This window comes from Neolamprologus multifasciatus, chromosome 12 (assembly GCF_963576455.1).
Source record: "Neolamprologus multifasciatus chromosome 12, fNeoMul1.2, whole genome shotgun sequence".
In the NCBI taxonomy this organism is placed as follows: domain Eukaryota; kingdom Metazoa; phylum Chordata; class Actinopteri; order Cichliformes; family Cichlidae; genus Neolamprologus; species Neolamprologus multifasciatus.
Window position 1 is genome coordinate 12008864 of NC_140450.1, and position 24718 is coordinate 12033581.

Genomic DNA, 24718 nt, shown 5'->3' on the forward strand with positions numbered 1-24718 from the left:
TGGACCGTAAACCAGGCGCGAATAGGACACCGGAAACAAAGCTCCCCACAGGAGTTTCCGCACCAGAAGTAGCATATGCTAACGTGCACATAGTCAATACTTTTCAAAATTAACTGGACGAACTGGCAGAATTTTTAATACTTGGATGAAGCAAGTGTCACAGTTTGCCAAAGCAGACTGTATACATTTGTGAAGAGTGGACCCAAAATGCAGACACAAAGGAACGTGGAACCAAAACCTGAGTATTAAGAAAAAGTGAGCCGTTTAATGTGGCTGATGAAGAAATACAAAATAATGCATAAGGCAAACAAAGACGAGAATAAACAATAACCTAAACTGGGGAAACTAAATATAAACATTAAAAACCCAACACATGAACTGCTGCATGGATACACCGATACCAGGAACCGTAACACAACAGACAACCTGATACTGAACAAAAGAGGACAGAGGACTTAAATACACAGAGAGATAATGAGAGGATGGGGAACAGGTGGGAATAAAGCTGGGACAAATCAGACCTAACGAGACAAGGGGAAGCAAAACTGGACACACTGCACACAGAACAAGGACTTTCACAATAAAACAGGAAACAGCATGGAACGCAGAGATGACAACACGAACTTGATAACATAAGACACGCAAACATGAAACACATGAAGGGTGAGGGAAACTTAAACACAGGGGTAGAAGACACAAGGGGAATCTGATAAACTATAACCGCAACTTTGGTATAATAGAAAATAAACTTAACCTCAAGGACTTAAATATAAATCAAAAACATCAAAATAAACCAACATTCAAAAAGCTGACAAGAACTTGCCTGAATCTGAGTGCAGCACTGCACACTTCAGAAATCATCCTGCTGCTTATTTTAGCAATCACACCATGAATAAGAATTGGTGACCTGGATCCACTGGTAGCCATAAAAGCTGTAATATTTCCTCTACCGTGTTTGACAGATGATGTGTTTTACATTATGAAACATTTATCTTCTCCAAACTTCTCTCTTCTCATCATTCTTGTATGAGTTCACTTTGGTTTCATCTGCATAAGAATTTTTCAGACTGTGCAAACTCCTTTAGATGTTTTTTTTTGGCAAAGTCTAATTCGACCTTCCTTTTCTTAAGTGTAACTAGTTGTTTGCACTTTGTTGTAAATTCTCAGTATATGTGCTGTATTCATGAAAATATCTCTTGACAATCAGGAACCTCGACTTTGACAATGATAGTCCTGCCTCCTTCAGAGAAAGGTGGATGCCTGCACTTCAGTCACATATTGACTGATTTAAATGAAAACTGTGGTAAAACTACAAAAATTGCATCTTTGTCCAAAACATTATGGAGTTTGAAAATCTTAAAGTGAGCTTTGTCCATTCTTATCAACCAGCGACATAAATTATATGAAATGCTCATATTTTATCTGTCCTGTTTTTTTATTTAAAATTTACAGCAACAACAAATCTTTTTTGATTTAATTAAACAAATCAAAGCATTATTCTGATTATATTGAAAATATAACCAACAGTACAGTAACTAACATCGTTTACATTGTTAGTTTTTTAGAAATTATTCATGGATTGTAGATTTTGATTAAGAACAAAGTAAAACATGATTAAGATGTAGTTGTTCCAGAGCTTCAGAGGAAGATGGTGATTATGGCTGAAGACACCAGCAGGAGCACGACACTGGGACCAGTTGGTATAGCACTGTTGCACAAGTTCCCTTCACAGCAGCTCATAGGACTGATACACAAGCTAGTGAACTGGCAACCCTTAGTGACGGTACCTGTAACACATAATGGTAAAACCTCAGTTTCAGTTCATAAAATGTATGATTTACAGCTTTAAACACTACTTAATACACTGCAGAACAACTTACCGCTTGTAGTAAGGCTGAAACATCGATCCATACCAGCAGGACAAGTTAAGGCATCAGTGCAGGAGTGAGGGTCAGAGAATGCACATAGGTAGCATTTTAATCCACATGCTGCAGAGAAACAAAGAAAGCTGTCATTCATAGATGAAGATTCTCCAAATACAAAGCATGATCCATTAGACTGCAGATGCCTTAATGAGATGAAGAAAAGCTTTTTTTTCATTCAGAGAAAAGGCTTCTTATAAAGTTTGTGGCACCACAGCTCAGAGAATGCACCAGGAAATTAAAAGAGAGAGAGAGAAAGAAAATAGAACTGGACCAGGAGTTTTATTTTTTTTAAAAACCCCAAGACAATAATAATAACCCAACAATAATAACCCAGATTAGATAAAATAATACCCTGCAGATCTATAGAGTATATGCAGGTAAATAGCCCTTTGCGGCGCAAGCAATAGAAATGAATGTGTTTTTAGAGCGCAGCTCTGGGCATGCTGTGTCATATGTAAAAGGGCTTTCAGGATCTGCCGTTTCTATTACAAAATACAGTGAGCTCCATAATTTGATTTATAAAGGTATTTTAAATAGTTTTGCATCTGCACATGACTATAGTGTATTTTAAATCAAACCGTTAATAGTACAAAAGTTACAAAGTCATCCATTTTATTCTTTCTTTCTTTTCCATCACAGAAGAATTGTAGTTCAGATGTGCTTTTCAAGGTGATCTGAACCTCTCTTCAGTTTCATGTCTCTTACAGTTTAGTATAAAAATAGAAGAGCTGAAAGGACCAGTGAGTATCTGATTATCTGGTAAAGAACAAGACAAACCGATCATAAACTGCTCTTACCTGTGGACAAAATCAATACCAGGATCAGAGCTCCAAGAAGTTTCATGGTGAGTATAAGAAAGAAGTACACGATGTGTGAGGAGGACAGGTTAAACAGGCTTTGTTCAGCTCTTCAGTTTCAGTTTCTCAGAAAGTGAGTAGCATGGTATTGAAGCCCCTGCCCTCTTGAGAAGTTCAGGTCACTCTGAGTGGACTCAATATTACTTTCATTTATGTGCACATCTGCACTTGTGCAATATGTTCACAAAAGAAGTTAATGCTACCGAATAATCACTGTTGCTAAGATACACAGGAATGATACTGCAAAAGTATCATTCTGCAAAATGCTCATATTTGCTCTCTCCTGTTTTTTATTTATTTACTGCTCATCACAAAACTCTTTTTATTTAATGATAAAAAATGCAGAACACAAGTAGTTAAACAATTCAGCAATCAAAGCATTATTCTGATTTTATTGAATATATACCTGACAATGTAAAAGTAACTGATATCTTTTACATTGTTAGAAAATCATTTATTATTTCTGGATTGTAATTTTTGGTTAAGAACAAAGTAAAACATGATTAAGATGTGGTTGTTCCAGAGCTTCAGAGGAAGATGGTGATTATGGCTGAAGACACCAGCAGAAACATAACACTGGGACCAGTTGGTATAGCACTGTTGCACAAGTTTCCTTCACAGCAGCTCATAGGACTGACACACAAGCTAGTGAACCATTTAAGTTACATCACATGGAGTATGTGTGTGGGCGAATTAGACAGCGCTTGTATTGTGTAAAAAGGGTCCATCCAGTGGATAAATACATCATGTTACTATTTTATAGGTAAATGATAAATGTTGAATTTATCATCCGTTATGGTATCACTGCATGGTTTGGCAATATTTCTGTCAAGTTTAGATCAAATAAAAATTTTGATTAAAAAGATTGGAAAGACAAGTGAGAAGTGGGAGAACAGATAAAAAGTTGCAGCTATATTTCACACAAGGTCACCGGGTACGTAAACACAGGAACTTAGCGGTCTCAAAGTAAATTGGCCTTGAATCAGTTCTGAAGGAGGAAGACTGGAGTGATCTTTGTTTTTATTGTTTAGCCAACCGTGGTCTAAAGTGACCTATTGGTAACACTGACTCACCGACAGGTAAAATATTAACCTGGATTATCCTCTTTATCGCAGGAAGAAAGCCATGAAGGTTTTCTATTTGTTTTATTTTTTAGTAGAACAATCTGGAAGAAAGCATTTCTTTTGTGTGATAACTTATCACAACTTGGGTACTATATCTTTAATGTTCACTTCACACTTTCATTTTTAGAATAAAGCAACTTTATTTTTAATTCCCAGAAAACGTTCAGCAAGAAAAACAAAGGAGAAAGAGAAAATTTGATAAACGGCAATTTTTCTCTATCACTTAACAATCATGGTTCAGTTGTGCTTTTCAAGGTGGTCTTCACTCTGCTATCCTTTGATTACCTTTGTGTCATTTACAGTTTTACTAAATGGAAAGAAATTCATTCATATAATAATTTTAACATACAGCCTACCCGAGGACAGAGTCAAAAACAGGATCAGAGCTCTGAACAGTTTCATTTTGGAAGAAAGAGAGAAACACACGATGTAAGAGGATGACTGCACACAGATGCTTGGCTCATTTCTCAGTATCTCAAAAGGTTTTATCAGGAAAGTTTTCATTTCCTCATACACCTCACACCTGGAAGATGGTGAAGGGTTTCATGGCCAAATAAGATGATAAACTGCTATAAACATTTACAAGTACGCAAAGTGTGCATTTACAATGATACTGAGGAGGTGATGCATTCACCAGCTACTTCAGTAAGTATATCTGAGCAGTACTATAGGCACACTTTCAGAATTGCCTTAATTCTCTATTACATAAATTCAACAAGGTTCTGCAAACATTCCTTTGAGACGTCCGTCTATGTTAGCATTACACAGCTGTGGAAAATTTGTCAGCTTCACATTATGGTGCAAAGCTGACAGACCCAGCGTGCTCTTCTGCTGCTGTAGCCCATCTGCTTTGTGCATTGAAAGATGCCCTTCTGCATACATTGGTTGTAACAGTTGGTTTTTCGACTTGCTGTTGTTCCTATCAGCCTAAAGCAGTCAGTCTGGCTATTCTCCTCTGACCTCAACAAGGTGTTTAAAGTCACTTAAATAATCTTTTTTTTTCTCCATTCTGATGTTGGATTTGAGCTTCAGCAGGTGTTCTTGACCATGTTTACATGCCTTAATGTATCGAGGTGCTGCCATGTGATTTTAAGGAGCAGCTGAAGAGGAGTGCCTAATTATGTGGTTTATTTAAAAAATTAAGAAACTATACACAATTAAACTATTTGACAGAATACACAAGATATTTAAGAATAAGCAGTCTCCTCTAAATTATGTCCAGAACTGGTATTTATATTAGCCCATAAATGTGTGGTGCACTTAATGAGCTATAGCCAGAAATACCAAACTGCAAACAGGTTCAGAATCAGCACAGTTCAATTTGCTTTTAATGTTTTGATTGAATGGCTGCTTTTTCACTCCAAAGTAGGACCAGAACCAGCAAGGTAAATGCAAGTCTTACTTAGCTGCTGAGCTTCAGTGGTGGGCTAATATCCACAATCATGCTTTATCTTTATCACTGTGGATACAATAATATATACTTTAAACAGAATTATTAGCTTGAGCCTTGTTGTAACTGCGCTGATTTATTGGCAGTGTGAGTGTTTAAGACTTTCATTGTCAGACTTTAAGATTTAATTGTATTTGTAGCATAAAAGCACATCAGTATAGCATTCAGCTGAAGAGGCATTTTTGGATGGGCTTGGACTCGCAAGGCTTGCACTCAACTGCAAAGCTGGTTCACTAACACTGACATGAAGCCATGCCAGTTGAAGACTCCTTTGAATCGTTTCCTCTATAGCCCATGTGTTTTGTTGTTGCAGAGAAAGACCGCCTGAGGGCGCTAAAGGACAAACTGAGAAGAACATTAAATGAAGCCCAAGGCAAAATAAGAGAGAAACTGCAGACAGTCTTTAAGAGAAATCTGAAAGACAAATTTAGATGCATTGACTGCCCACATAAGTACCTCAAGGCAAAGTGTGTGCCTAGTGAAGAGGCCTTCCTCTATAAAGACTTTGATGAAGCACAGTGCACATATTCCACATGTATTACTTTTGTTTTTGCAAATGTGTTTGGCAGTAGGTGTAAATAGCCCAACCAGAGGTTAAATCATCCGGGACTTTCCATCAGCTTTTAGAACAGAAAAAGCCTTATGAATGAGAGGTAAAGGGTCATTTTAAGCACCTATGTCAGAAGGACTCATCCAGGCTGGAAAAACTGATCAGGAAGGCTGGCTCTGTGGTCGGCACGAAGCTGGACACTCTGGTGACAGTGGCAGAGAAAAGGACATTAAAAAAATTGCTGGACATTATGGACAATGCTGGGCATCCTCTGCACACGGCCATAAACAACCAGAGGAGTCTATTCAGTGACAGGTTGCTTCTCCCAAAGACAAGAACCAACAGACTTAAAAACTCCTTTGTGCCACACGCCATCAGACTGTTTAACTCCTCTCTGGAGGGGAGAGGGAGGGGAAACAGGAGGACAAAGGAGGGGGGAACAACTAAGCTGTAGTGCCTCTTCACTTCACTGTGCAATACTTTTTGTGCAATACTTTTTGTTAATAGCCAACGGTGCAATAGACTTCAATACTTGAAATGTGCAATTCCCTTGTATTCTTATTCCTATTTATTCTTATTTATCCCTTTTGTATATTTTATTTATACATGTCTCTGTATTTATATATGTGTATATATAGTATTCTGCTCACATTCTGTAACTTCTGTCGGTGCTGTGCTATTAGAAACTGAATTTCCCAGAGGAACCCACCTGAGGGATTAATAAAGTTTTATCTAATCTAATCTAATTTTTCTTTAAGAAAAAAATCGGACTCTAAACGTGAAAGTCTTATCTCCGAACTTTGTTTTGTGATCGTTAGTAATGACCACTGTGTTCAGGTTTTTATTCCTGATTTTGAAATATAGGCTTATAAAAATCTTTTTTTTTTTTACATCTCACGGGAAAAATAAGATAGATGGAAAAGTTGAGTTTGCCTTCTGAATTTAATACAAACCATGATCATTTTCTAAAACTGACCAAACAGCAACAGTGAAGACAACGGACGTCTAAAAATACCTTCCTTCTGAGCAGTCATGAGATCAGTGATACAATACTGATGTTCTATGTTGAAACTTCCTTTAGATTTGTCTCATCAGCATCTTTCAGCTGCTTATTGAAAAACAACAAAAAACAAAACTGTATTTCAGTAAACAGACTTTTCTTATGAAATTTCTTTTTTTAACTATGAAAATAAAACCATTTAAATTCAGGTTTTACACAGATTTTTTTATATAAGTGATGCTTAGTCAGGAGCAGTCCTATTGGCTGTAACGCCCTAGTTCTCGCCTTTATTCCCAAAAATGGTGAGTCTGGCAGTGAGGTCACTTAAGGGGCCACTGTTATTCAGGTCACTTCTTAGAAAGCTTTGTGAAGAAATGCAAATTCTCAGATTGTCAGAACAAAACAGTGAAAGTTTCACTAAGAAAGAAAGGCTTAGCCACAGCTTTTTTCCCCTGTAAGACTGATTATCAAACTGAGTTCATCATGCAGCTTTATCGAGCTCTGATTCTGTGTGTGACTCTGTCTGCAGGTAAGAGAATATTTCATGTTGGTCCTGTGTGCTTTGACAGATAAACAAATGTATTGATTGTTAATGGTGGTCTTAAAGCCTGTAAGGAAAGTGAAAGTTAAAAAACCCAATGACCAGACTGTGAGGAAACAGAAACAGACAAATTATATATCTTGTTAAAATATATATGAAGAGTTTAGTTGTTATAGAAATTATTTAATACGTTTAAAAACAATTGTTTGAGTTTTAATTAGTATTTACTCTATGCAAGACTTTATTTCACTTCCCATTTTCTGCCAGCTCTCTTCAAGAGGTATAAAATGGAAATATACACCCCAAAATAATTACAAGGACATGTGAAAGTGTGTTGTTTGTTTCTATAGTATGTGGATTACGATGCTACACATGTACAGCCGCTGATCCTAAATCCTGCATAGACAGCAAATCTTGTGCCGTCATCTTCAACCGTTGTTTCTCTCTCAGAGTAGACGGTGAGTCGTTTTCTCATATCAGACTTGATAACTGAGAAGTCCAAGCATGCACAGTGATGCTACACAGCATGCTTTGTGAAGTGAGTTTCTGAGAGTTTTCTCCTCGTGTCTTGCAGGTTATAACTTGGTTACAAAAGGCTGCCAAACCAGTGCATTTTGTGGTGGTGCTATGGCTTGCTGTGAAGGGGACCTGTGTAACAGCACTATTCCAACCGGTTCCAGTGCTTTGCTGCTGTTGGTATCTTCAGCCATCCTCAAATTTCTTTTCTGAGGCCGTGGAATGATGTTGTTTTTCTGTTTTTGTTTTTTTAAAGTCCTGCTTTCTGCTTTTATTTTGTACAACTGAAGAATAAATACATTTTGTGTACCATAATTTCAAACAAAATCGTCCTTGACATTTTGATCTTAGTTTCAGTAATTCAGGGTCCTATTCAAATACTGTATTGCTTCAGCGTTAAGATTGCCTAAAGCAAATAAAAAAGCAACCAGAAAATACATTTGCATATTTTTGATTGATATGTTTTAACTGGTAACCAGGTCTCTCTTGGAAATGAGATTTTTAATCTCAATGAGATTTTTTTTTTTTTTACCTGGATAAATAAAGGACTAATAATAATAAAACTGCAGTTCTTTCAGATTTCTCTCACTAAGACACAAAAGGGGCAAGGGAGTGAGTAAGAGAGAGGGACACACAGGAAGCGCGAGAGTCAATACGCCTACACACGGGGAAGTGAGACGAAAAAGCAGATGACACGACAGACTCACATAGGCAAAATAGGGGTGAGACAAACACACAAGAGGAACCTCACAGAGAATAAACTATAAAATTGGAAAGCCAAAAATAACCTAAACTGAAACTTAAACCATTAGAATACAAAAGTCAGAAAAATACAATAAGCTCGTACAGAATGTACACCAGCTCTCATTTGGTTGGTTTGCTGTTGTGTTGCTGCAGCTGTTGCAGATGGATTCAGTGCAGAAATATGAACCAATGAAGCCAGAGTGAGAAGTGAAAATGAAGACGGTATAATTAGAAAGCAAAATTTTATCTATAAATGATGCATCCGGTCTTCTGTTTATTTGATGCATAGAATACATTTATTTTTTTTATTCAAAAATTCCTGTCTCGTTGGTCTATCCTTCAAGCTCACTGCACCTAGTGCTCCGATTACCACTGGAACCACTGTTACCACAACTGTCCGCATCTTCTCCAGCTCTTCTCTAAGCCCAGCTTCTAATGTTCCTTCTTCCTGACGTTGCTGTCATTCGGTGTTGCTAAATCTATCACTACGGCCGTCTTCCTCTGCTTGTCCACCACTACTATGTCTGGCAGGTTAGCTATCACCATGTTTTCCGTCTGCATCTGGAAGGAAGGATCCCACAGGATCTTAGCAAAGTAATTCTGGACCACCCTCTACTTTGACCAGCTATCCTCGGCACAGATGTTTCTGCATACATTATGGCGTTCCATGTATTCCCTTCCTGCTAGAATCTTGCGCCCTGCTGTTATGTGCTGGGTTGTCTCAGGAGCATCTTTACACAGCCTGCACCTGTGATCTTGCCCGGTGTGATAGACCCCAGCCTCTATGGATCTTGTGCTCAGAGCTTGTTCCTGTGCTGCCAAGATTAGTGCCTCTGTGCTGTCTTTCGGTCCAGCTTTGTCCAGCCACTGATAGGATCTTTGGATTTCAGCCACATCTTCCATCTGCTGAGGTACATACCGTGGAGGTGCTTGTCCTTCCATGACGGTTCCTCCTCTTGCTTCTCTTCCTTCTATCTATCTTTCTAATCTATAAATGTAAAAACATAATAGGAAACAACTTAAATTTCCAGATTTCAGTTTTTCACAACATAAAGCTTTTTTAATCGATATGTTACGCAGTTCTATCAGAAGGGAAACCCTTCTAAAACGGGGAGAGTAGTGGGGGAGTCAAGGCAGTAGAAAAATAAAACTACATTTCTAAAATATAATTTTTTTTACCATAAAACTTCATCAGTTGATGGCCTCCAGCTCGCACTGGAATGGTTCACAGCCACAGTCGATCTATGCCCCTATCCTCAGCTATGGTCATGAGCTGTAAGTAGTGACTGAAAGAATGAGATCACGGATACAAGCGGCAGAAATGGGCTTCCTCTGAAAGGTGGCTGGCCTCTCCCTTACACATAGGGTGAGGAGTTCAGCCATCCGGGACGGGCTCAGAGTAGAGCCGGTGCTACTCCACATCAAAAGGAACCAGTTGAGGTGGTTTGGGCATCTGATAAGGATGCCTCCTGGAAAAGTCATGTCCCACTGGGAGGACACCTCGGGGCAGACCCAGGACACGCTGGAGAGATTATATCTCTCAGCTGGCCTGGGAATGCCTTGGTGTTCTCCCGGACAAGCTGGAGGAGGTGGCTGGGGAGAGGGAGGTCAAGTCAAGTCAAGTCTTCCATCTGCCAAAAACCATAGTCAAGTCTTGCCTAACCACCCTGTGGCCCATCATAGTTAACATCAGCAGTAGAGCCATATAAAGAGAGTTTCTGTTAAATAAAATAGCTGCTGTCTCCCCATTCTCAAAACACCTGGTGTGCACCCTGAAGACCACAGTAACCTCTGCCCAATTTGAAACCTTACATTCATCACTAAAATCCTGGAAAAAAGCAGTCATTGCCCAACTCCAGCAAAGCGTGCCTCTTCATGAACCTTTTGAACGGCACCAAAACTTCTCTCATCAAGATTAAAAATCAGACCACATCAGCGTCCTCATTTTTCTGGCACTTTCAGCAGCTTTTGAAACATTCTCCCATTTTATCTTCCTTGACCACCAAGCTAACTATGCTGGCCTCACTGATGTAGGGCACTCCTAATTTCAACCTGGACTCCACCCTGTCAGTCTCATCACATATCAAATCCATCTCTAAATCTGCCTTCTACAACCTAAAGAACTTCAAATTCAAGCCATTACTCACAGACTCTGCAGCTGAAACCCTCATTCAGGCCTCCATCACAACCTGCAGTGATGTACTGTTTATTCTGCCTAATAAAACCCTGGAAAAGTGACAGCAGTTCAGAACTTAGCTGCCAGAGTTTGCCCTGGAAACACCCCCACCCATGACAAAAAACAATACTTTAGCCTAGCTGATAAAAAAAATCCCAACAGACTGAAAAACAACGTTTCATTCCAAAGCATAATGAACAAAAATCTGATCTGATCAAATTAAACTGTATTTGTATAAATGTATGTAAATTAAACACAGCTTGTGGAAAAAAGCGATGAAATTTATATTTTACTATGAAAAAAACTTGTGAGGTCACATTTCCTTTTCTTTGTAATTTCCAAGTTTCCCATAATATTTTATTCATTAACCTTCTATAGCATTATCTTACTTCATGTCTTCATTATGAAAAACAGTGGGTGTGTGCAGTGTACATACAGGGGCATGGTTAGGTTACTTGGTAGGAAGCTTTTTGAATAAATGCAAATGCTCAGGTACTGACAACTAAACAGGAAACTGAGCTAAGAAAGAAAGGGAGTACCAGATTTTTCTTTCACAAGACTGATCATCAATCTGAGTTCACGATGCAGCTTTATGGAGCTCTGATCCTGTGTGTGACTCTGTCTGTCGATAAGAAAAATATTTCATGATGGTCATGCGTACCTTGACAGATAAAGAAATGTAGTGGGGTTTAAAGATGATCTTAAAAGCTTGAAGGAAACTAAAAGGTTAAGTAAACATAAAGTTAGAAGGTCAATAATGAGTTATAATACTAGCTTAAACTGTTTATAGTTTTACAGGTGTTACATTGATCCCATATTTTAAAGTGAAAAAAAGGATAACAAATAAAAAGAAGCAAATCAAAATGAAAACGAAAGAAACATATTTCCAGTTATTATGAATGTATGAAATTGTCTGACATTGCGTTCTGCTTCATTCTACAGCATGCGGATTAATGTGCTATAGGTGCAGTTGCGGACCCTAAACCCTGCACAAACACCACATCTTGTCCTGTCATCTCCAACCGTTGTTACTCTGTCAGAATTGGCAGTGAGTAGTTCACTCGTTTTGGAAGCTCTGTCTAAAACTAAGAACAAATGCTGAATGTCTGCTGCCTCTTAGATACAACATATTTTTTAAAGTAGTCTGACAGTTTTCCCATCAAATTGTGTTTTCTTTATTTCTATAGCATGTGGATTAAAATGCTACACATGCTTAGCTGCAGATCCTAAATCCTGCACAGACACCACAGCTTGTGCATTCGGCTCATATCTCATATCACAAGCTCTAGCTAAAAGTAAACACAAATGCGGAATGTCTGCTGGATCTTAGTCGCATCATGTTTTGTAAAGTTCTTTCTGTGAGTTTTCCCCTCATGTCTTGCAGGTACTAACATAGTCACCAAGGGCTACCTAAGCAGGGCATTATGTTTTGGCCTGATTTATGACTTTTCTTTATGACTTGCTATAAAGACGACCTGTGTAACAGCGCCCAGTGCCATCCTGGTGCTGGTATCCTCAGGCATCATCAAATTCCTTTTCTGAGGCTTTTGGAATGATCTTTCCATGTTGCACTTTTTTCTGATTTTATTTTGTAGAACTAAGGATCAAAGAAACAGCTTTGGAGTGAAATGATATGTAGGTGTACATACATCTATGTAGCCGGTGTATCAGAAAAACTCAGGAGAGTTTTCTCCAAGCATTTCAGACCCAGCAACACGCTCAGACAAAAACTGGTTCACCCGAAAGACAAAACTCCGAAACACAGACTTAACAATGTGGTGTATGCTGTACAGTGCAGTGAGGAATGCCCAGACCTCTACATTGGAGAGACCAAACAACCACTTCACAAGCGCATGGCACAACATAGAAGAGCCACCTCCACAGGACAAGACTCAGCAGTCCATCTGCATCTTAAGGACAAAGGTCACTCTTTCGAGGATGCCAATGTTCACATTTTGGACAGAGAGGACAGATGGTTTGAAAGAGGAGTGAAAGAAGCCATCTATGTCCACTGTGAGCGACCATCTTTGAACAGAGGCGGTGGTTTATGACACCAACTCTCTGCCATCTATAATCCAGTTTTGAGTTCCCTCCCCAGACGCCTTAACGCCCACTCACATCCTGGGCCATCTGATCTCAGGAATTCGCATGATAAGGTGGGGCCAGGTTTCACAATGAGCTCACCCGAAACTCTGGCTGATTGGGACCCACACCCAGTTTCACACCTTGGCTCAGGCGATTAGAGGATCATCAGGGGGTCCTTTTGTCCCTCTGCGGGGGGATACTCCCACTAGGTTTAAATCTGGGACTCCCCACCATTTGACCTTAGAACTGAAGAAGCTTCTCAGATGACAGGTGAAACGTCTTCAAGCAACTTAAAGAAGTCCAGACCAGAGGCGGAGGCAGACATTTGATACACCTGGGGCTTAGCCCTAAGGGTAGTATGCATGTGGAATGGGGGCTCTGTTTTGAGTTTTGTTAAAAAAAGAATGACTTCAAATAGGGAAAAATATATATCACATATGCAGGACACCTTAAACTAGTTTTTTAATTAAGCAGCAAGGCAGAACAAAGTCGGGGCTGTATCAAGACACGCGGACTAAACCCCAATTCAACCAGACCCAAAACTGATCCAGAATTAAAACAGGACTACAACAGTTCAAAATCAGGACTACTTAGGACTTAACCAAGACAGAACAAGAATCAGAACACTCAAAATCATCATAGACCTGCACTACACTTATTTTTTAATTCTACACTATTTAGATTGAGAAAAGTTTATATAATTATTTAGCCTTGTTGTGCAAACAAGCCTACATAACTTAATAAATATAGAATTTGAAAAATAACAAACCTAAAAAGAAACACTAGATACGAGAAACGTGAGTACCTATGATACGGTGATACTTTTGGTAAACAACGATTTGACTAACATGTCTGTCTCACCTGCTCTTGTTCCATCTCTGTGCTGTCCTCATTCTCTCTCTCCCTCTTTGTTCCTCTCTCTCCCTCTTTGTGCTGACAATCAATCAAGCCAACATCATCAAATATACAGTTGAAACCAGATATTTACACACTCTTCAGATAAAAACACAAACACTTTTTTAATTGTAACATCAAATCAGACTAAATGTTTATTTTTTTACGTTGATAGATATTAAAAACATATTTGTTAACTTTAAGAGTAAATTGAGAAACTATCTGTATTTCTTAATTGTAAATGGCACCAAATTGTATTCAAAATTGAGCCACACACATTCTTTTCCTGGTGTTTTGGTTGACATCTCTTGATTTAAGCCCGGGCTGGTTTTTTTTTTCAGAAGAAAAATTTAAATGCCAGTGCACTTCAATCAACATTATCAAATTCTTTGTAAACATTTAGATGCTGAAATTATCGATGGCAGCGACACGCAAGTGCTCCCCCAAAATGATCTCAGAGAGACAGAAAGAAAAGATTTTGCCTGCTGGTGATTGTTTTGCTTCACTTTTGTTGTCACCGCACATTTTTGTAGTTGTTTACCAAGCAACAGATGTTCTGCTCAGTGTATCTGTCCAATGACCCATCCACGCAGCTTCCTTCTGATTGGTCGAAAAGCCCAGCAGGGTCAGCGAGACTCACTGTGGAAATATTTGAAACATGTTTTTATCCTGTGGCTTCAGTTCAATTCAACAAACACGTTGTTTGTGTGATATGTTGCTTTGTTTTGCCAAGTCCCATTGCGGTTTGAATTTATATCTCTTCTTCATGCAGGTTTTGTTTTTGTTTTTTTAACAGCTTAAACCTAAACCAGCAACCAAAACTAAATTTGGACTCAGCCCCAGACAAATGAAACAAACTCAGAAACCACAGCAGCTCCCGCAGCTTGTTGTGCTTTTATTTCCTAATTTTAAAAAACAGAGAATGAAGCTTTTGATCTGTAAGAAGGAAAGTTTCTGTTTAAAGACTCGGCAAAGTTACAAGCTTTGAACATTTCTCTATTAAATTACAGCCTGAGGCAGAGGTGCTGCTTTCTTCTTATTTGTAATCAAGCAAGGCCTGAATGTTGGGAGTGGACTGTAGTTTTATTTGGCAGAAATTAGAAAGCAGAAGGTGCTCTTGGCTAAGCTACAATTAAACCCTCCCACAGGAAGGACGGTGCAGTACAGCAGAGACCACAGAGGGACAGAACCAGCACAATGCATAATGCATCTGAGGATATGTGGTGACTGTAGCTCAGGTGGCAGAGCAGGTCAGCCACCTGATCCCAGGCTGCCTCCTGGCTGCATGCCAAATATCCTTGGGCAAGATACTAACCCCATGTTTGCCTACTGGTGGTGGTCAGAGGGCCCGGTGGTGCCAGTGTCCGGCAGCCTCGCCTGTCAGTGCTCCCCAGGGCAGCTGTGGCTACAACGTAGCTTGCCATCCCCAGTGTGTGAATGGGTGAATGACTGAATGTAGTGTAGCGCTAGTGTAGGGGTCCCTAGGGACTGAGTAAAGCGCTATACAAATGCAGGCCATTTACCAATGCATCTGAGGAAAATTACAGGAAACTGGAGAAGAAAATCATTATTTACAGCAATGGGATGATTTTTTTTTAAATAAACACAAGTGCTCAAGATGATCAAAATCCTTAGCAGTGCACCACAGCTTTAACCCCCATAGGGCCCCCATAACATTCTGATTCCTGGGTAATCTTTGGTCATGCATATCTAGTGAGGGGGCTTGTTCCAGCTATAGAAGGTCAAAGCCGTCTCAAGAGTTGCCGTTACACCCGTCACACCAGTCGCACCTTGATGCCGTCTGCGAAAATTGTATGACATCACATCAGTCACACAGATTAGAAATGCGCTGCCGTCACACCGGTCACACTGCCCGTCATGCAGTGCTGCCTGCGCGGTTTAGTTGGCAGCGCGGCTTAACGGGTATCACGGTTTCACGGGTAGAGCGTTTTCATGGGCAGCATGGTTTCACGGGTACCACAGTGTCACGGGTAGCGCAGTTTGTCACTCCCGTTAAACTGTGCTGTCTATGAAGGGGTATGTTGTTCGTGTGAACTGACCATGTGAGATCCTCCACCAGGTGTACAGCTAGGAAACGGATGCTGTTCACTCTTTCCACAGCAGCGCCATTGATGGTGATCGGGGTATGTGCTTTACAACACCTCTAGAAGTCCACTATCATCTCTTCTGTTTTTGTGACATTGAGGGTGAGATGGTTCTCTTAGCAATAATGTTTAAAAGCACTGAGATCCTCCTTCACAATGAAATAAGAGATACCAGTGGCCATGCAGTCGTAGGTGTAGAGTGAGGACAGGAGAGAGCTCAGTATACACCCCTCACGTAACACCACGCTGCCATCTGCAAAGGCTGCGTAACGTCACACCATCAAATCTTCTCTTTCTCCTTTGCTTTTTCTTGCTGAACGTTTTCTGGGAATTAAAAATAAAGTTGCTTTATTCTAAAAATGAAAGTGTGAAGTGAACATTAAAGATATAGTACTCAAGTTGTGATAAGTTATCACACAAAAGAAATGCTTTCTTCCAGATTGCTCTACTAAAAAATAAAACAAATAGAAAACCTTCATGGCTTTCTTCCTGCGATAAAGAGGATAATCCAGGTTAATATTTTACCTGTCGGTGAGTCAGTGTTACCAATAGGTCACTTTAGACCACGGTTGGCTAAACAATAAAAACAAAGATCACTCCAGTCTTCCTCCTTCAGAACTGATTCAAGGCCAATTTATTTTGAGACTGCTAAGTTCCTGTGTTTACGTACCCGGTGACCTTGTGTGAAATATAGCTGCAACTTTTTATCTGTTTTCCCACTTCTCACTTGTCTTTCCAATCTTTTTAATCAATTTTTTATTTGATCTAAACTTGACAGAAATATTGCCAAACCATGCAGTGATACCATAACGGATGATAAATTCAACATTTATCATTTACCTATAAAATAGTAACATGATGTATTTATCCACTGGATGGACCCTTTTTACACAATACAAGCGCTGTCTAATTCGCCCACACACATACTCCATGTGATGTAACTTAAATGGTTCACTAGCTTGTTTGTCAGTCCTATGAGCTGCTGTGAAGGGAACTTGTGCAACAGTGCTATACCAACTGGTCCCAGTGTTATGTTTCTGCTAGTTTCTTCAGCCATAATCACCATCTTCCTCTGAAGCTCTGGAACAACCACATCTTAATCATGTTTTACTTTGTTCTTAACCAAAAATTACAATCCAGGAATAATAAATGATTTTCTAACAATGTAAAAGATATCAGTTACTGTTCTGTCAGGTATATATTCAATAAAATCAGAATAATGCTTTGATTGCTGAATTGTTTAACTACTTGTGTTCTGCATTTTGTTTCATTAAATAAAAAGAGTTTTGTGATGAGCTGTAAATAAATTTAAAAAACAGGAGAGAGCAAATATGAGCATTTTGCAGAATGATACTTTTGCAGTATCATTCCTGTGTATCTTAGCAACAGTGATTATTCGGTAGCATTAACTTCTTTTGTGAACATATTGCACAAGTGCAGATGTGCACATAAATGAAAGTAATATTGAGTCCACTCAGAGTGACCTGAACTTCTCAAGAGGGCAGGGGCTTCAGTACCATGCTACTCACTTTCTGAGAAACTGAAACTGAAGAGCTGAACAAAGCCTATTTAACCTGTCCTCCTCGCACATCGTGTACTTCTTTCTTATTCTCACCATGAAACTTCTTGGAGCTCTGATCCTGGTATTGATTTTGTCCACAGGTAAGAGCAGTTTATGATTGGTTTGTCTTGTTCTTTGCCAGATAATCAGATACTCACTGGTCCTTTCAGCTCTCCTATTTTTAAACCAAACTGAAAGAGAAATTAAACCGAAGAGAGGTTCAGATCACCTTGAAAAGCACATCTGAACCACAATTCTTCTGTGATGTGAAAAAAGCGTAACTCTTAAAAAATAGGTGAATATGTAAGATTTTTTTTCATTAAAAGTTTGATTCTTTCATTCTCTCATTCTTTCACGTTTTTTTCAGTGCACTCTCTGAACACTTAGATGGCACACTTGTGCTTGGAGGCGACTTCAACCTTGGACTGAATGAAGAAATGGATAGGCTCAATACAGCAGGAACTCAGCGTAATTGGCAGTCCACAAATATAATCAAACAGTATATGAGCGACTTTGGTCTTTGCGATGCATGGCGCTCCCTTCACCCCACCAGTAAGGAATATACTTTTTTTTCACATGTTTATCACTCCTACTCTCGTCTAGATTATTTTTTGGTCAGCAGCTCACTGCTGAGTGACGTTTCAGACACTGAGATTCACCCTATAGCTGTCAGCGATCATGCTCCTGTATCTTTAACACTAATGCACAAGAATAATACTATGCCAAGTAAAAACTGGAGATTTAATACATCACTGCTTAAAGATGAAGACTTTATTAAATATTTTAAAAAAGAGTGGACTTCATATTTAGACTTTAATGACACTCCCGGAACATCAGCTTCTGTTTTATGGGAAACAGGGAAAGCTGTGATGAGAGGTAAAATAATTTCTTTCTCATCACATAAAAAGAAAAAACAAAACAAAAATATTCAGGAATTAGAAAAAAACATCAAATCACTAGAAGAAGCCTACGCGTCCCACCAAGATCAGGAAACATTGAACAAAATACGCAAAACAAAACTAGAATTAAATGAGATAATTGATAGAAAAACAAAATTCTTAGTACAAAGACTACGCTTACAAAATTATGAACATAGTAATAAATCCGGTCAATTTCTAGCAAACCAGCTAAAAATAAAGAAAGAAAAAACAACTATATGTGCTGTTCAAGATTCATCTGGGAACACAATATATGAACCGAAACAAATAAACAACATTTTCAGGGATTTCTATAAAACGTTGTATTCACCACAAATAAACCCATCTAAAAAGGAAATTGATCAATTTTTAGACAACATAACTCTCCCAAAATTATTAGACTCTCAAGCAATGGCACTGGATTCGCCACTGACATCAGGTGAACTCCAGGAAGCCCTGATAAGTATGTCCAATAATAAGGCTCCAGGTCCAGACGGCTTTCCTGCAGAATTCTACAAAGAATTCTGGACGATTCTAGCACCAGTTTTTTACAGAACGTTGTTAGAAATCAAAGAAAAGGGCAGACTTCCATCAAATATGAATTCTGCAAACATTAATCTCCTGCTAAAACCAGGCAAAGACCCTGTATATCCCTCAAGCTATCGTCCAATATCCCTTATTAATGTAGACCTCAAAATAATCTGCAAAGCTCTCTCGAAGAGACTAGAGAAAATAACCCCCCTCTTAATTCATCCTGACCAAACTGGTTTCATAAAAGGTAGGCACTCATCAACAAATACACGTAGATTACTTAATTTGATAGACTACTCATACAGTAAAAACCTTGAAACTACAATATTTTCCTTAGATGCAGAAAAAGCGTTTGACAGAGTTAACTGGAAATTTCTATTTGCAACTTTACACAAATTTGGTTTTGGATCTTCTTTCATCAACTGGTTAAAAATATTATATAATTCCCCAACAGCTTGTGTCAGAACAAATGACCAGACATCCTCCAGCTTATGTCTCCTGAGGGGCACCAGGCAGGGATGCCCACTCTCCCCTTCACTGTTTGCAATTTTTATCGAACCACTAGCAGCAGCAATTAGACAGAATTCAGCAATTAAGGGCATAAAATGCAAGAACGTGGAACATAAAATCAGCCTTTATGCTGATGATGTGTTACTCTTTCTCCAAAATTCACAAACCAATATCTCTGGGGTGATTGAATTGATAAACTCTTTTGCAAGAATATCAGATTACTCAATTAACTGGTCAAAATCTACAGTCCTTCCTATTAATTGCTGCTTCCATAATTCCTCTTCTACTCCACTGCAATCGGGAAATATAAAATATTTAGGTATTAATATTTCTCCCAAGCTTGCAGATCTAACTAAATTAAACCATACCCCACTTTTAAAGAAAGTAGAAGGTGATCTGGCTAGATGGAAATGTCTACCCATATCACTCATGGGAAGGGTTGCTGCTATAAAAATGATGGTATTACCAAAAATAAATTATTTATTCTCAATGATCCCAACTAAACCGCCGCAAGATTGGTTCAGATCTCTAGATTCATATATGTCCAAATTCCTTTGGAAAAATAAGCCCCCACGTATAAGCTTAAAAACACTACAAAAGACCAAGGATAAAGGAGGATTAGAACTACCTAACTTTCAGCACTACTTCTTAGCCAACAGGCTTCAGTTTATCTCAGGATGGCTAAAACATACCCTTTTAGATGAACCTTGGCTAGATGTAGAACAAGCACTTTGCAATAATCTAGAGATTTCAGATCTACCATTTATCAGCTCAAACATCCAACGACATGAATGCTTCAAAAGCATCAACATCAGCTCTTCTCTGACAGCATGGTGGGAGTTTCTGAAGTTGACAGAGTCTTCATTAATCCCATGCAAACGTACACCTATCTGGAACAACCCTGACATATTACAAAACAATAATATGATAAACTTTTCAGATTGGAATGGTAAAGGAATCAAATATGTAGAACATATACTAGAAGGAACAGAATTTATTTCATTTGACAGACTAGTTACACAATATGGGATCAACAAGAAAAGATTTTTAGAATATCAACAAATTAAATCCATAATAAAAAAGAAATTTAAACCGGGTCAAGTTGAACTACAAACACCACCAAGTGTGGTTCAATTTTTTACTCTTAAAACCCCCAAATTACTATCCAAAATATACAGAATGCTTTCTAAAACAGATGAATCAATATCACTTCCTATTGCAAAATGGGAAGCGGATTTATCAGTTAACTTAGACCAAAACTTCTGGTCTCAGATTTGCTTAAAAACCTTTCATCTAATCAGAAATCCCAGTCTTCAATTAATTCAATACAAAATACTACATAGAGTGCACTATACAGGTCATCGGATGTTCAAGATGGGCTTTGCATCTACCAACAACTGCTCACACTGCCAAACCAATTCACCGGACAATTATATCCATGCTCTTTGGTTCTGTCCACCAGTTCAGAAGTTTTGGCGCGAGATATGTGAAGACTTATCAAAGTGTCTGAAATGTAACATTCCAACTTCCCCCTTAGTGTGTTTGTTGGGCAGCTTAGATAATGTCACTTCAGAAAAGAATATAGCCCATATGGTTTTCACTGCCCTATGCATAGCCAAGAAAACAGTCCTCATGAACTGGAAAAATAAAAACAATCTTAATTCTAACCAATATAGAAATTATCTATTAGATTACATTAGTCTTGATACAGCCTCTGCCACCACATCAGATCAATCGCTCTGGGCTCCTCTGATCAGCTCCATCACCTAGTGGGGGTGGGGGGTCATATTTTGGTCTCGCCTTCACTGTTGTGATTGGTGTGGGGGTAGGGTCAGGCTTAGGGCATCGGGGGGTTCCCCGGGAGCATCTTCCTTGGGGGGCTCAACCCGGGGTAGCGGTCATGGCCAATTAGGGGCTCTGTTGGCTCTTAGGTGACGGTTTCCTCGTGGCTACGTGCAGCGGGGCTAGGGGAGGGTCTGTGCTGACGGACGGGGGTTACTGACCTGGTAGCCTGGCTGCCCCTGGGTGGATCCGGGACGGGCGTGAGGTTCTGGGGGCGCTCCGGCTCTGGCCTGGGGCCCTGGCCGGGCCTCGGGGGCCTGGGTCCTGGTTGGTGTGTTGCCGGGGTTGTGGGCCGGTGGGTATATGGGGGCCCACCACTGGCGCAGGGTGCTGCCGGTGCGCCGAGCCACCTGGGGGGCTCTTCAACTGGTGGGGGGGGGGGGGGGGGTTGTCACATCTTGCAGGAGCTTTCCTCTCTCAGGAACTCTCTCTGCAAGAGGGGGAGATACAGGAGAGGTGGAGGAAGATCTCAGCCTGGGCGTCTATTGTCTTATGTAGTCTGGAAGATGAGTGGATGATGGGGTGGGTGCAGTTTTCTCTGTGGTGGGGTTGGGTGGACTGCCCCGGGCTCTGTGGGGCCGGGCGGTGCCGCTGCACTGGGCCCCGGTTCGGATGGGCCTGGGCCCCCCTTCCCTGGCGGGTCGCGGAGTATGGGGGTGCCTACTGGGGTCAGCGGGGGAGCTGGCCCCAGGGAGGGGTCACTTGCCCCTCCCTTCCTTCCCTCCCCATCTCCAGCTGCCTCCCTCTTCCCGCTCCACCACAACCACCCACACATGCAGGGCCTTGGAGTAGGGGTGTGTCACCAGGGTGCAGAGGAGGTAACCCCCCCCTCTGTCCCCTTCTGGCTGCCTCTGCCTCAATTTTATCCCGCAACTTAGACATTCACATTACTCACATTCTCATTACACATACATATAGGATCTTGGGGGTGGGCACGCTACACGGAATCCCAATTACCATCAGGGTGTACACCTCACCCCTGGCGTCGTTGCCCACCTCTCAATTTTAAATACACGTAGACATTGAAGGCTAGCAGGAGGGACTATGCGCTTACCTGCTGCTCTCTGGCAGGTAGCTCCATGCCCTCCTGGGTTTTAAATGCACCTTAGAACACACATACATCAACACTACAATGAGCGGGTGGAGGGAGGTTAGGAGTCTTCTCTCGCCCTCGTTCTCTGCGGTCTGCTGGAGCAGGGGGGCTAGGAGGAGGAGTTGGCCGTCCGACTGGGGTCCGGAATGTGGGGCCTCCCTGCTGCTGCGGAGTCGGGGCGGTCTGCTTCTCCCCACCGCAGGGAAAAGGGTAACACAACCTGGGTCTGGGTGCAGTTCCCCCCTCCAGGGGCAAGGGTACCTAGACCCGGTTCGTAGAGTACGCTTGGGGAGTGTGATTGTGTGTACAGCGTCTCTTTATGTCTGTCTCCACGTTGGTTGAGTGTGGAGTAAGTGCATATGAGAGCATGAGGGTGGGAATGGATGTTTGTATCTGTGTGTGCCTGTATGTCTGTGTCCATATGTCAGGTTGGGTATCAGACGCCACCTCTCTGAGGACAGCTCAGGCCCTCCAAGGTTTGGAGGCCTATCTCCCCCCACCACTTCCCCTGCCGGGGGCGGACTCCCTCAGACATCGGTGCGTTGGTGGTTCTTTGTGTCCGGGGGTGGGCGTCCGGGTACACACCGGCTCACTCCTTGGCGGCTGCTTATCGGGGCCTGGAGCCTGGGGCTCGCTTGGGCCACTTCGGAGGTGGGGTGCCCCCGGCCTCTCGGCCTGGGGCTCGGTCACTCAGGCACAGCTGGCTGCCGGCGGAGCTCACGGGCACGTCACTGCAACCCCCCCTGGCTTCTGCTCCGTGGCTGCTGGGTGACCCCTCATCTGGGACTCTCCTCAGCTCTTTCTGGGACAGTGGCACGGCTGCCCCTCTGTTGGTCTTCCTTGGTCTCTTGTGTTCTGAGGGCCTCTGGATGTCTGGAGTTTTGATCTCCTCCATGCCTGCTTCATGCCCTGGAGGACGGGGCAGTGGCCCCCCACACCCTCTAGCAGATCATTACATGAGGGAACCTTTTAAGAAAACAAGCGCGTCCATGCTCACAGGTGTACACACGGGTGATCACACACACAAACTACACCCTTTTTGGCTCCTACCTCAATGTACACTGTGCTGTCGATCTTACGTGCTGCACAATAATGTTTAATATTTAGTATTTACTGTCATATTCCCATATATCATTGTGATGTTGTTTATTGTATTACTCTCGTTTTCTTCTGCTTGTTTTCTTTTTTCTTTCTCAACAGGTGATCCAGGTGATCGATATATGTATTTTTTTTTTCTTTCTGCTTATTCTGTTGGTTTTTGTTTTTTGCCCTTCTCCCCGTCCCTCTTCTCAACTGTTTTTCTTTCCCTCTTTCTTTCTCCCTTTTCTTTCCCCCAGTCAAGTCTGTCCCGTATTCAGCAAGTGAAAATAAAATAAAGAATAAAAGGTGAATCAAATGGACCATTACGGCAAAGCTGGGATGGTCAATTTGGTAAAGAAAATCCGTTGGGCATCTTTCTTCGCCTTTAGACAATAATTCTGATGGCAAAAGAGCCAAACGGGACAGGCAAAAAAAAAAAAAAAAAAAAAAAAAAAAGTTTGATTTGAAATACACTATAGTCATGTACAGCAAGCTATTATTAATGAAGTTTATGATTGCTGCCTTTTGCAGTAAAGGAAATCCATCCATGTGCATCTTAAAACTAGTGATCATTTGGTAGCATTAACTTTTTTGTAAACATATTGCACAATGTTGCATCGGCACAAAGTTAAATTACCTCCTAAACAAGGCGGGGTGTTCAGTAGGCCTTTTTCCACAGCACTGCACTTTGAAACACATTAATTTCAATTGCTTGCACTGTACAATAAGGTTCCATTTGCTTTTTATTGAAGAGAGCTATTTACCTGCATATACTGTATAGATCTGCAGGGTATTATTTTATCTAATCTGGGTTCTTGTTGATTAGTTTTTTTGAGGAATTTGATGTCCTTTGCCCTTTCTCTCTCTCTCTTTTAATTTCCTGGTGCATTCTCTGAGCTGTGGTACCACAAACTTTATAAGAAGCCTTTTCTCTGAATGAAAAAAAAGCTTTTCTTCATCTCATTAAGGCATCTGCAGTCTAATGGATCATGCTTTGTATTTGGAGAATCTTCATCGATGAATGACAGCTTTCTTTGTTTCTCTGCAGCATGTGGATTAAAATGCTACGTATGTGCATTATCTGACCCTCACTCTTGCACTAATGTCTTAACTTGTCCTGCTGGTATGGACCGATGTTTCAGCACCACTATCAGCGGTAAGTTGTTCTGCAGTGTATTAAGTGTTTAAAGCTGTAAATCATACATTTTATGAGCATA

At 40.7% G+C, this 24718-nt stretch overlaps 2 protein-coding genes across 2 annotated transcripts; one reads left to right on the plus strand and one right to left on the minus strand.

The window, feature by feature from the left end:
* Positions 1-133: 133 nt before the first annotated feature.
* On the minus strand, positions 134-2810 carry LOC146506547 (uncharacterized). The gene is made up of 3 exons (XM_085179788.1): positions 2723-2810; positions 1881-1988; positions 134-1787 (listed from the first exon to the last, which is right to left on the minus strand). Exons 1-3 carry the CDS (start codon positions 2766-2768, stop codon positions 1639-1641), a joined length of 303 nt encoding a protein of 100 aa, XP_085035914.1. The 5' UTR covers positions 2769-2810; the 3' UTR covers positions 134-1638.
* Positions 2811-7131: 4321 nt separating this feature from the next.
* Positions 7132-9356, plus strand: LOC146506548 (uncharacterized). Its single transcript, XM_085179787.1, has 3 exons — positions 7132-7435; positions 7798-7905; positions 8022-9356. Exons 1-3 carry the CDS (start codon positions 7390-7392, stop codon positions 8174-8176), a joined length of 309 nt encoding a protein of 102 aa, XP_085035913.1. The 5' UTR covers positions 7132-7389; the 3' UTR covers positions 8177-9356.
* Positions 9357-24718: the final 15362 nt, after the last annotated feature.

Bases quoted from the DNA above. Each gene is read 5' to 3' on its own strand.
- LOC146506547 (XM_085179788.1), bottom strand. From the start codon at position 2,768: ATGAAACTTCTTGGAGCTCTGATCCTGGTATTGATTTTGTCCACAG. The intron at 1,989-2,722 runs GTAAGAGCAGTT...GTTTCTCTGCAG, and splicing joins GGTATTGATTTTGTCCACAG to CATGTGGATTAAAATGCTAC. The intron at 1,788-1,880 runs GTAAGTTGTTCT...TATGTGTTACAG, and splicing joins TTTCAGCCTTACTACAAGCG to GTACCGTCACTAAGGGTTGC.
- LOC146506548 (XM_085179787.1), top strand. From the start codon at position 7,390: ATGCAGCTTTATCGAGCTCTGATTCTGTGTGTGACTCTGTCTGCAG. The intron at 7,436-7,797 runs GTAAGAGAATAT...TTGTTTCTATAG, and splicing joins GTGTGTGACTCTGTCTGCAG to TATGTGGATTACGATGCTAC. The intron at 7,906-8,021 runs GTGAGTCGTTTT...CGTGTCTTGCAG, and splicing joins TTTCTCTCTCAGAGTAGACG to GTTATAACTTGGTTACAAAA.